This window comes from Ranitomeya imitator, chromosome 4 (genome assembly GCF_032444005.1).
Source record: "Ranitomeya imitator isolate aRanImi1 chromosome 4, aRanImi1.pri, whole genome shotgun sequence".
NCBI lineage: Eukaryota > Metazoa > Chordata > Amphibia > Anura > Dendrobatidae > Ranitomeya > Ranitomeya imitator.
The window spans coordinates 373609620-373622900 of record NC_091285.1 but is presented as its reverse complement, the minus strand read 5'-3'; the positions used below and the strand labels follow the sequence as shown (position 1 = coordinate 373622900).

The 13281-nt window shown below is 40.2% G+C and overlaps 1 protein-coding gene across 1 annotated transcript in view; it reads left to right on the top strand.

Annotated features, from left to right (window-relative positions):
- SEMA3A (semaphorin 3A) overlaps positions 1-13281 on the top strand; it is a 372399-nt gene that overhangs the window by 335529 nt on the left and 23589 nt on the right. The window contains exon 14 of the mRNA XM_069765162.1: positions 8729-8886. Within this exon, the coding sequence (XP_069621263.1) occupies positions 8729-8886 (158 nt within the window). The remainder of the gene's footprint in view (positions 1-8728; positions 8887-13281) is intronic.

The window sequence follows — 13281 nt, the reverse complement described above, 5'->3', positions numbered from 1 at the left end:
CTCAAAAATGATGTTTTAGCAAGCAATTTTTTATTTTCTCAAGGGTAACAGGAGAAATTGGACCCCAGTAATTGTTGCCCAGTTTGTCCTGAGTACACTGATACCCCATATGTGGGGGTAAACCACTGTTTGGGCACACGTCGGGGCTCGGAAGGGAAGGAGCACCATTTGACTTTTTGAATAAAAGATTGGCTGGAATCAATGGTGGCGCCATGTTGCGTTTGGAGACCCCCTGATGTGCCTAAACAGTGGAAACCCCTCAATTCTTACGCCAACACACCCCTAACCCTTATCCCAACTGTAGCCGTAACCCTAACCACAACCCTAACCGCAACACACCCCTAACCACAACCCTAACCCCAACACACCCCTAACCCTAACCACAACCCTAATTCCAACCCAACCCTAACCCTAAGGCTATGTACCCACGTTGCGGATTCGTGTGAGATTTTTCCGCACCATTTTTGAAAAATCCGCGGGTAAAAGGCACTGCGTTTTACCTGCGGATTTACTGCGGATTTCACCTGCGGATTCCTATTGAGGAATAGGTGTAAAACGCTGCGGAATCCGCACAAAGAATTGACATGCTGCGGAAAATACAACGCAGCGTTTCCGTGCGGTATTTTCCGCACCATGGGCACAGCGGATTTGGTTTTCCATAGGTTTACATGGTACTGTAAACCTGATGGAACACTGCTGCGGATCCGTAGCGGCCAATCCGCTGCGGATCCGCAGCCAAATCCGCACCGTGTGCACATAGCCCAATTCTAAAGGTATGTGCACACGCTTTGGAAAACGCTGCGGATCCGCAGCAGTTTCCCATGAGTTTACATTTCAATGTAAACCTATGGGAAACAAAAATCGCTGTACACATGCTGCGGAAAAACTGCACGGAAACGCAGCGGTTTACATTCCGCAGCATGTCACTTCTTTCTGCGGATTCCACAGCGGTTTTACAACTGCTCCAATAGAAAATCACAGTTGTAAAACCGCAGTGAAATGCGCAGAAAAACCGCGGTAAATCTGCCATAAATCCGCAGCGGTTTAGCACTGCGGATTTATCAAATCCGCTGCAGAAAAATCCGCAGAGGACCAGAATACGTGTGCACATACCGAAACCCTAACCCTAACCCTACCCCTAACCCTACCCCTACCCCTAACCCTACCCCTAACCCTAACCCTACCCCTACCCCTAACCCTACCCCTACCCCTACCCCTAACCCTACCCCTAACCCTAACCCTAGTTCTAACCCTAACCCTACCCCTACCCCTAACCCTACCCCTAACCCTAACCCTAACCCTACCCCTACCCCTAACCCTACCCCTACCCCTACCCCTAACCCTACCCCTAACCCTAACCCTAGTTCTAACTCCAACCTTAGTGAAAAAAAAAAAAAATTCTTTATTTTATTATTGTCCCTATCTATGGGGGACAAATGGGGGGGGTCATTTACTGTTTTTTTATTTTGACCACTGTGATAGATTATATCACAGTGATCAAAATTCACATTGGAACGAATCTGCCGGCCGGCAGATTCGGCGGGCGCACTGCGCATGCGCCCGCCATTTTGGAACATGGCGGCGCTCGGGGAAGAAGACTGACGGACCTCGCCAGGATCGGTAAGTATAAGGGGGGGAGATCAGGGCACAGGGGGGGGGAGATCAGGGCACGGGGGGGAGTCGGAGCACGGGGGGGGAGGGATCGGAGCATGGGGGAGAGTGATCGGTGTGCGGGCGGGTGGATCGGTGTGCAGGGGGGGGGATCGGTGTGCAGGGGGGGTGGTTCGGAGCACGGGGGGGGATCGGAGTGCGGGGGGTTTGATTGGAGCACGGGGGGGTGTGATTGGAGCACGGGGGAGCGGACAGGAGGACGGGGGAGCGGAGCACAGGACGGAGGGGAGCGCTGCACAGATCGGGGGGCTGGGGGGGCGATCGGAGGGGTGGGGTGGGGGCACATTAGTATTTCCAGCCATGGCCGATGATATTGCAGCATCGGCCATGGCTGGATTGTAATATTTCACCATTTTTTTAGGTGAAATATTACAAATCGCTCTGATTGGCAGTTTCACTTTCAACAGCCAATCAGAGCGATCGTAGCCACGAGGGGGTGAAGCCACCCCCCCTGGGCTAAACTACCACTCCCCCTGTCCCTGCAGATCGGGTGAAATGGGAGTTAACCCTTTCACCCGGCCTGCAGGGACGCGATCTTTCTGTGACACAGCATATGCGTCACAGGTCGGATTGGCACCGACTTTCATGACGCATACGCTGTGTCACAGGTCGGGAAGGGGTTAAATATCTATAAACACAAACAAAGGCATAATAGGATGACTAACATATATAGATACATGCAGGATTCAATGCCGAAGATAGAATAACTCAGATACCATCCAAGCTGCTTGCTGTCAGGGACTGGAGCAATAGACATGCAGGATATTTCAGCTCAGAGAATGAATGATATGTTTACCATCCAAGCTGCTTGCTTAGAGTAAAAGTATAATAGAAACACGTCACTACTTCTGTATTTTTGATCTACTGGTGGTTTTAGCTTACAAATACTGATGTGAAATATTGACCAAAATACTGCCGTGCGAAAATAGCTTTAACCCCTTCATGACCCAGCCTATTTTGACCTTAAAGACCTTGCCGTTTTTTGCAATTCTGACCAGTGTCCCTTTATGAGGTAATAACTCAGGAACGCTTCAACGGATCCTAGCGGTTCTGAGATTGTTTTTTCGTGACATATTGGGCTTCATGTTAGTGGTAAATTTAGGTCAATAAATTCTGCGTTTATTTGTGATAAAAACGGAAATTTGGCGAAAATTTTGAAAATTTCGCAATTTTCACATTTTGAATTTTTATTCTGTTAAACCAGAGAGATATGTGACACAAAATAGTTAATAAATAACATTTCCCACATGTTTACTTTACATCAGCACAATTTTGGAAACAAAATTTTTTTTTGTTAGGAAGTTATAAGGGTTAAAATTTGACCAGCGATATGTCATTTTTACAATGAAATTTACAAAACCATTGTTTTTAGGGACCACCTCACATTTGAAGTCAGTTTGAGGGGTCTATATGGCTGAAAATACCCAAAAGTGACACCATTCTAAAAACTGCACCCCTCAAGGTACTCAAAACCACATTCAAGAAGTTTATTAACCCTTCAGGTGCTTCACAGCAGCAGAAGCAACATGGAAGGAAAAAATGAACATTTAACTTTTTAGTCACAAAAATTATATTTTAGCAACAATTTTTTTATTTTCCCAATGGTAAAAGGAGAAACTGAACCACGAAAGTTGTTGTGCAATTTGTCCTGAGTACGCTGATACCTCATATGTGGGGGTAAACCACTGTTTGGGCGCACAGCAGGGCTTGGAAGGGAAGGAGCGCCATTTGACTTTTTGAATCAAAAATTGGCTCCACTCTTTAGCGGACACCATGTCACGTTTGGAGAGCCCCCGTGTGCCTAAAAATTGGAGCTCCCCCACAAGTGACCCCATTTTGGAAACTAGACTCCCCAAGGAACTTATCTAGATGCATAGTGAGCACTTTGAACCCCCAGGTGCTTCACAAATTGATCCGTAAAAATGAAAAAGTACTTTTTTTTCACAAAAAAATTCTTTTAGCCTCAATTTTTTCATTTTCACATGGGCAACAGGATAAAATGGATCCTAAAATGTGTTGGGCAATTTCTCCTGAGTACGTCGATACCTCATATGTGGGGGTAAACCACTGTTTGGGTACATGGTAAGGCTCGGAAGGGAAGGAGTGCCATCCTAAAAGTAAAAAAAACAAACACTACATACTTACCTACAGCCGTCTGTCCTCCAGCGCTGTGCTCTGCACTCCTACTGTACTGTCTGTGTGAGCACAGCGGCCGGAAAGCAGAGCGGTGACGTCACCGCTCTGCTTTCCGGCTGACCGACGCTCACAGCCAGTTCAGGAGGAGAGCAGAGCACAGCGCTGGAGGACAGACGGCTGTAGGTAAGTATGTAGTGTTTGTTTTTTTTACTTTTAGGATGGTAACCAGGGTAAACATCGGGTTACTAAGCGCGGCCCTGCGCTTAGTTACCCGATGTTTACCCTGGTTACCAGTGAAGACATTGCTGAATCGGTGTCACACACGCCGATTCAGCGATGTCTGCGGGGAGTCCAGCGACCAAATAAAGTTCTGGACTTTCTTCCCCGACCAGCGACAGCACAGCAGGGGCCTGATCGCTGCTGCCTGTCACACTGGACGATATCGCTAGCGAGGACGCTGCAACGTCACGGATCGCTAGCGATATCGTCTAGTGTGACGGTACCTTTAGATTGAAGCAATTATCCAAGTAAATAGAACGTGTGCGTATTTCCGTTCCAAATAGGCTTGAAAGATAATAAGCTAGTATAAATAACTTAAGAGGTACTGGAATACTGCCAAGAAGCACTGGATATGGAGAAATGTCCAACTGAATGGCCTGGAGTTATATAATCCTGGCCAAAAGGGTGGTACATATAGGCACAGAGTACCGGAGACGCAGTGAAAATCTAATGCACAGGGCTTTGTAAGAAGGCTTCAAAAGGCAAGTCTCATAGGGAAGGTGCTCTGAGGATCTGTTCCGGTATAAGATAGGTTGGAGGTGAACATCAACGCGGTGTCCGCCGCTAGTTGATGTTCACCTCCTACCTATCTTATGCCGGAACAGATCCTCAGCGCACCTTCCCTATGAGACTTGCCTTTTGAAGCCTTCTTACAAAGCCCTGTGCATTAGATTTTCACTGCGTCTCCGGTACTCTGTGCCTATATGTACCACCCTTTTGGCCAGGATTATATAACTCCAGGCCATTCAGTTGGACATTTCTCCATATCCCGTGCTTCTTGGCAGTATTCCAGCACCTCTTAAGTTATTTATACTAGCCTATTATCTTTCAAGCCTATTTGGAACGGAAATACGCACACGTTCTATTTACTTGGATAATTGCTTCAATCTTAGAGGTCCTGCAAAAACTCCACCATAGGACCCTATCTACATATATCAGTGCCCTATACTCTCCATATCACTCTGCAGTCCAGCTCACCCCAAGCCATCTCGATTGGGTTCAGGTCTGGTGACTGTGGAGGCCAAGTCATCTGGCGTAGCACCCCATCACTCTCCTTTTTGGTCACATAGCCATTACACAGCCTGAAGGTGTGTTTGGGGTCATTGTCCTGTTGAAAAATAAATGATGGTCCAACTAAACGCAAACCGGATGGAATAGCATGCTGCTGCAAGATGCTGTGGTAGCCATTCTGGTTAAGTATGCCTTCAATTTTGAATAAATCCCCAACACTGTTACCAGCAAAGCACCCCCACACCATCACACCTCCTCCTCCATGCTTCACGGTGGGAACCAGGCATGTAGAGTCCATCCGTTCACCTTTTCTGCGTCGCACAAAGACACTGTGGTTGGAACCAAAGATCTCAAATTTGGACTCATAAGACCAAAGCACAGATTTCCACTGGTCTAATGTCCATTCCTTGTGTTCTTTAACCCAAACAAGTCTCTTCTGCTTTTTGCCTGTCCTTAGCAGTGGTTTCCTAGCAGCTATTTTACCATGAAGGCCTGCTGCACAAAGTCTTCTCTTAACAGTTGTTGTAGAGATGTGTCTGCTGCAATATCTCTGTGTGGCATTGACCTGGTCTCTAATCTGAGCTGTTATCCTGCGATTTCTGAGGCTGGTGACTCGGATAAAGTTATCCTTAGAAGCAGAGGTGACTCTTGGTCTTCCTTTCCTCCGGCGGTCCTCATGTGAGCCAGTTTCTTTGTAGCGCTTGATGGTTTTTGTCACTGCACTTGGGGACACTTTCAAAGTTTTCCCAATTTTTTGGACTGACTGACCTTCATTTCTTAAAGTAATGATGGCCATTCGTTTTTCTTTACTTAGCTGCTTTTTTCTTGCCATAATACAAATTCTAACAGTCTATTCAGAAGGACTACCTGCTGTGTATACACCAGATTTCTGCTCAACACAACTAATGGTCCCAACCCCATTTATAAGGCAAGAAATCCCACTCCTTAAACCTGACAGGACACACCTGTGAAGTGAAAACCATTCCCGGTGACTACCTCTTGAAGCTCATCAAGAGAATGCCAAGAGTGTGCAAAGCAGTCATCAAAGCAAAATGTGGCTACTTTAAAGAACCTAGAATATAAGACATATTTTCAGTTGTTTCACACTTTTTTTGTTAAGTATATAATTCCACATGTGTTAATTCATAGTTCTGATGCCTTCAGTATGAATTTGCAATTTTCATAGCCATGAAAGAACGGAAAAATCTTTAAATGAGAAGGTGTGTCCAAACGTTTGGTCTGTACTGTACATGATTAACATATAAAAATGTATTTTCTGAGATAGAATAGCACCAATTACTAATATACATTTACCTAGCACTGTAAGAATACAGGAGCAGATCAATTAAAGTGACCAAGGGAGAGAGGAAGTCATGAATGGGCTATTCTGCACCAATAATATTAAAATCCAGCTGAGGACAGTTAGAGAGAAGTTTGGTTTTTGCAATAAATAATGTTTTTAATTGACAGCAATAAATCTAACTTTATGTGACAATTGTGTGCAATAACAAAAAAGCAGCTCATATGATTATTGGACATGGTTGCACACTTTACAGTACGTGGAATAATAATATCAAAGCGCCTGTAACGTATTACAAAGTGCAGAGCTGTCACTCACGAATGAACATAGTAATGTAACCAAATTACAATTGCATTCTCTAGGTCCATTAACTGGAAACTAGTTACCTATGTATTTTTAAACTTGGAATGCAGACTTTATAAGGGAAGACATTAAACGTCCTTCTGTCCCATGATACTTTCGTTCACGCTCAAATGCAATGTTCTGAAATTCCAGATGAAGCTATGCATAATACATAGAGAAAACAATGCAAAAAAGAATTTATATTAAAGAAGGATCATGGAAAGGCTGTCATGTTGTTTATGAGTACTTTCAACTACATGTTCTTCACTATTGCTTTTGTAAATCTAAGGCATACAATAAAGGCCGGATATCTCTAGCTGTTAAGTGCGGCATTACCTAAATATTACAAATATTGTAAGAAATGCAATAATGCCGTTTGGAAACAGCTTGCACTGTCCATATGGGAACTTTTTTTGTCTGTTTGAGTTAATTGTATTTGGCAATGAACATGTTTTATTTGAGAGCAGGCAAGGATCTATTATGCTGGCAGAACTACAGATAAATGCATCAAAACATATATTCTCCGCATAACTCCGGAAACACAGTTACAAGCTTCAAGGCTTTCTGTCTTGGGCAGTTTGACACTAAGTGAATGGGGACGGCTTTCTCCCATGATGGGAACTGTATTTGTCATAACATCCAGATACTGTATTCAGCTGCAATTTAGGATTTGCTTATAAAGAAGCACATGTCGTACGATTTATATACTGTAGTTTAATGTAGTGTTCCATGTATTGCGTATAACCATATGGCCACTGTATGCTATGTTAAAAAAAAAAAAAACTGCAGGAAAAAAATAGGATTAATTAGTTCACCTGGTGTACTACTATTGTAGACAACTACAATACTACCGATCACATAAAAATCAAGTGCGGCGGTGATAGTATGGCTGAGTCTTAGATTTTTGTAAAAAAATACATCTTTAACAACTCTGTTCTCTCTCCTCCTGTACCAGCCAATGACTTGTTTTGTTCAAGATTAATATACTTGTTTTTTTTTTATTATGAATCTCCCTCTTCACATGTAGAGCACCATGGAATAAATGGTGTTATAATAATAATAATAATAATTTATTCATAAAAAAACATTTTTGGATGTTACAAATAAGGCCACGTTCACACGTTTAGTATTTTGAAATCCGTATTTGTAAGCCAAAAGCGAGAATGGAACAATCAGAGGAAAAGTATAATAGAAACATATGTACCACTTCTGTATTTATCACCCACTCCTGGGTTTGGCTTACAAATACTGATGGAAAATACTGACCAAATACTGAACGTGTGAACGTGGCCTTAAAGTTCTGGATATACCCACATGATAAATCTGGAGGATGATCCCCGTAACCACTAATTTCCATCCCCATTATCCGTATAATCTATATTTACTGTAATGTCTTGGATAGCTTATTGAATGACTTTGATGCGGAATGTTCTATATAGACAACCTTTTTTAAACGTATAGAAACATCATTAAAGGGGGATCACCTGCTATTGTTTCTCCCCTGTAAGTCAAGAGGGAAAGCTGCTGCAGAAACAATCATTTAAAGTAGTATCAATTAATACCATCATTATTTATTAATAAATCATCACTGGTTCAAAATTTTAGAGAAGGGTTTGACCTGATGAAATTTTATCTTTTTTTTTATATACTAAAATTGCAACTGTTCTAAATCTGTTTTTCATGTTACTGTTAAACAATAATGGAAACAAATAATAAAAATATTAAAAATAAAATCCTCTATAAAGCTAAAACAGTTCAACTAAACCAAAAATGCATAAGGTCAGAGAAGCATAAATTATAGAGAATGTAAAGGCATACATAACAATAAATATAAAGGCATATACTGTTAGTAAAAGTAAGAAAAAATAGATTAAACGTCTTACTGTTCTGTCCAGCAAAGTTTAGGAAATACAAATCATCAGTGAAATGCTTTAAAAATGTAATTTATTCCACTCATTTTGTTTTTAACGATAAAATATTTTTTTCCAGCAACAACTGTACATTGGCTCACCGATGGGAGTTTCCCAGATCCCTTTACACCGCTGTGATGTTTATGGAAAAGCATGTGCTGAATGTTGTCTTGCCAGGGACCCCTATTGTGCCTGGGATGGTTCTTCATGCTCCCGCTACTTTCCTACTGCTAAAAGGTGATAACCTCGAAGACATACTGCTTATTGTATTAGCGTGTAGAGTATTACACACTCAGTGTGCCTTTAACATTCTTCCGACATGTCATAATCTCCATAACATATGGCTGCTTGGTGTTATAGGAACGAAAGCAAAGAGGGCAGATGGTATGAGCTGCTGAGTTTTATTTCATGGCATGAATTGAAATGCCTCAAACATGCATATGTCCATTTGACCTGAAGCAGCCTCGGAAAGAAATAAAAAAAAAAAACGAGGAGCACAGTGTTAAAGACGCATTATCATGAAAGGTCATCATACAGATTAATTCATTAATTATCATATAATTGAATGACTCATAATTACTGCCTTTGAACTGACGTTCCTCCCTCATTCATTACATATCAAAGATCTGAGACCACAGTTGAGCGCAGACAAAGTTACCACTTAGCTGCATGGAAATGCTTTGTGGCTCATGTTTCATAAACTCATGTGTTGACTTAATTTCCACATATGACATTTGTTTGATATTCTTGTTTAATTCCATAAATAGATTGGCATAATTACTCTCTTCTATTCTTTGAAATGTTTGACTTCTAAATAACAAAAAAGGAATTTTCTTAAGGGATCCACTTGTGCCCGGTGGTTTATTTTGATATATTAGTTAATTCGGATAGGCAGCCGAGTTTAATAAAGCAAATTCATTCTCCGCTAAGAAAACAATCACATTTGCAATGGGATCTCGAAATTAAATGTTATTGCTTTCTATTGAAAATGTCCTTGAACAAATTGAATCACCTCTGTGCAATTGTCCAATCTGTTCTTAGCATGCACAAAGTAGACTGTAAGTAATCTATTCAATAAACAACCTTCCGAGGCAGCCGAGACGCAGCACACTTCCCTTTCTGCCTTTGTATAAAATGACTTTGATCCCCAGCAGAAAATAACTGATTATCCCTCTATAACAGCTGACATGACTGATGCAACCAAGTGTCTCTACACCAAGAATACTTGACTTTTGCATACAGGAAGCTGAGTGAGATGATTAGAAGCGGATTTACAGCTCTGTTCTCAGACTAATCCCTTTTGCTGTGTCCTGACTTTGCAAATCCTCTAGCCATTTTCTACAATGACATTTTTACCATTTATGCCAAGCTTTGTCTGTTCAGCTTTTGTTTATGAATGGACTTTTACAAACGTTCTATATAAAAAAAAGAATTATATATATACATATACACACACTCCTCAATATTAAAATTGTGCCACCGAACAGGAAATATTGTGTTACTATGCAACTCACAGCATCAATAGACATGTTAATAAAACCCAAATAATGAAGGCGTAAAAACAAAATTTTCTACACATTTTGAGCTAGTCAACATCGAGTGAGTGCACATGCAGAAGTACACTCGCTTACACTCCTTGCCATGTAGTCCAGTAGCTTAGTAATGGATGTTGAGAAATGTTCAACAACACTGAATATGCTTGGGAAAATCATCAAGATCCACTGCTGGCAGCTTCCTCTGGAAATTGTTGACCAATGACATGTCCGGAGATGCTGCAGGTCATGGTAGCATGCTTAATCAATGCAGACTGCTCACAGTAGCACAAGCAATATGCGGCCTGATATTGTCATGTTGAAAAAAAAGCTTCTGGGATATTTTTTGTACTATCGTGAGCAACCTGAATAACCTTAATGTGCTACCATGGCCTGCAGCTTCTCCAGACTTTTTTTTTCCGTGGAGCACAACAGGGATGTCATTGGTTGTCAATTATAATGGTAACTACAGTGGTTCTTGATGATTTGCATGCCCAAGTAGATTCAGCGTGGCAGAACATTACTCAATCAACCATTAATTACTTCACTGAAGGCGTACCGAGGTATGTATGTGCGCGTATTTCTAAGTATGGCACCCATGCACACAACTGAATAAATCGAGATGTTTTTTTTTTTTTTTTTTTACATTTTGCCAGCATTTGCATATCATTATCATGTCTATTAATCCTGTGATTTCCGTAATGCTACAACTTTTCTGTCGCAGTGTTTTAGCCTCAAGGCGTGTATATACATTCATGTATATGTATGAGTAAATATATATATATATATATATATATATATATATATATATATGTATATATACTGTATACACATGTATCCACCATATCTTTTATGGCACAGCAAGAGTCCTGTACATGGACATTTTTACAAATTAAAAATAAGATACCATTTCAACAACCACTTTCTTTTTTGCAGATTGATAAACAGATTTCATGTATTATTTTTTTTTTATCAATAATAGTATCCATTTTAATAGCATTTCAGACTTTATTCAGTTGTATTGCGCTGTTTAGTATTCACTTTATCAATAATGCAATAGTAATTATAAAAATATTATGACTCACAATTGAATTGATTGAAAAGTTGCATGTCCACATCAAAGTTTCCGCAGTCTTGACATTTTTAAACAGGTAATGAGGCCACTTTAAATTCTTCAGGCCTGCTAAGAAAAGAAAAAAGTGAAATATCCTTCGAAACAATGCTTCTCAGTCATATCGAACAAAACGTCAGCAGTTTGCAAGCTCAGATCAATATTTCCAATTGCCCTGGAAGAAGCTGCGCATACCTTCTCAATAAACGTATTCTGAAGAACATGTATTGATCTTTGTGTGACATGCCATTAGAAGTGTAAAGAACTTGATCAGAAGCTGTTACATGACAAAGGATAACAATAGAACGTCATCCTGTCTTTTTTTAAATCAAATATGGGATGACTTAAATGCACTTGTCGCGTTACATGCTTTTCTGAAAGAACATTGCCTTTGAAATTCGACAATTCAGTTATTTGACTACATAATATGCATTATTATCTCTTAGCTGAAAAGTAATGTGCCAAAAGTTTCTACAGAGTTCCTCATTTTTTCTTAGTTTTAGACGCACTATACTTTTATCCACAGAATACAATCACCAAAGGAATATTTACGTTTGCGTCCCCTCCACAGCCCTCCTAAAAGAGCCATAACTTTTCTATTTTTCCATCACCATAGTTGTATGAGGGCTTGTTTTTTTCTGGGACGAGCTATACTTTTGAATGACATGATCAATTTTACCAAATAATGCATTGAAAAATGAGAAAAAATAAATCCACGTGGGATGAATTAGTGAAAAAGCTCAATTCTGCCATAGTGTTTTTGCGTTTTGTTTGCATGGCATTCGCTATATGGTTAAAATGTCCCCGCAGCATAATTCTCCAGATAACTACAATTTCTATGACACTAGGCTTTCATAGATTTTGCTTTTTATTCAAGTGGTGAAAAAAAAATGTATAAGCTTAAAAAAAAAATGTTTGCTCGTGACACCATTTTTCAAGACATCACAATTTGGGGTACACACAACATATTTTTCTCTTAATTGCATTTTTTAGGGAGGTGTGACTAACAAAAAGCAATATTCTGACTGGTGTTTTGTTTTCTCTTTATCTCGTTAACCCCTATGGGTTAATTATTTTTATATTGTAATAGATTTCATTTTCATGGGTGCAATGATACCAACTATGTTTAGTTATCTTTTTTATTTCATTATTTCTGATAGGCCAAAAAGGGTTAATTCAAATTTTTATAGTTATATATATATATAGATAGATAGATAGATAGATAGATATATACCGATACATAATTTGTAAAGCTATTTTTATTTTTTACTTTGTCTTTTAGTCCTCTAAGGATACTTCAACCTGCAATAATTTGATCTCTTATATTATATACTGTGCTATTCAGGATTGCATTGTACGGTGAAAATTGCTCATAGCATGATATTTATTAAAAAAAAATGGTAATCTTGAAAATTCCATGCTGGCCACTAGGGTTTTTTTGGATTCATGCTTCTGATAACAGAGGATCCAAAATCACAATAGTCCATGTCACATCTGATCCTGCTCACTAAATGTGCATGCAGCTCTTTCATAAGCAAATCAAGCAATACCTTTACATGGCCAGTACCTTCAACCATTGCTGAGAAATAATAATATTTATTTTTATACTGCACCAACATATTCCGCAGTGCTTTACAGTTTTGCACACATTGTCATCGCTGTCCCCAGTGGGGCTCACAATCTAAATTCCTTATCAGTATGTCTTTGGAATGTGGGAGGAAACGAGACAATCCAGAGGAAACCCATGCAAAAATGAGGAGAACATACAAATTCCTTGCAGATGTTGTCCTTGGTGGGACTTGAAGCCAGGACTCCAGCACTGCAAGGCTGCTGTACTATCCACTGAGCCACCGTGCTGCCCAGTTCAGTCCAGAAATCAGAATTTGAATTGATATGCAAATGGACTTAAGGTACCTTCACACATAACGATATTGTTAACGATATCGTTGCTTTTTGTGACGTAGCAACGATATCGTTAATAAAATCGTT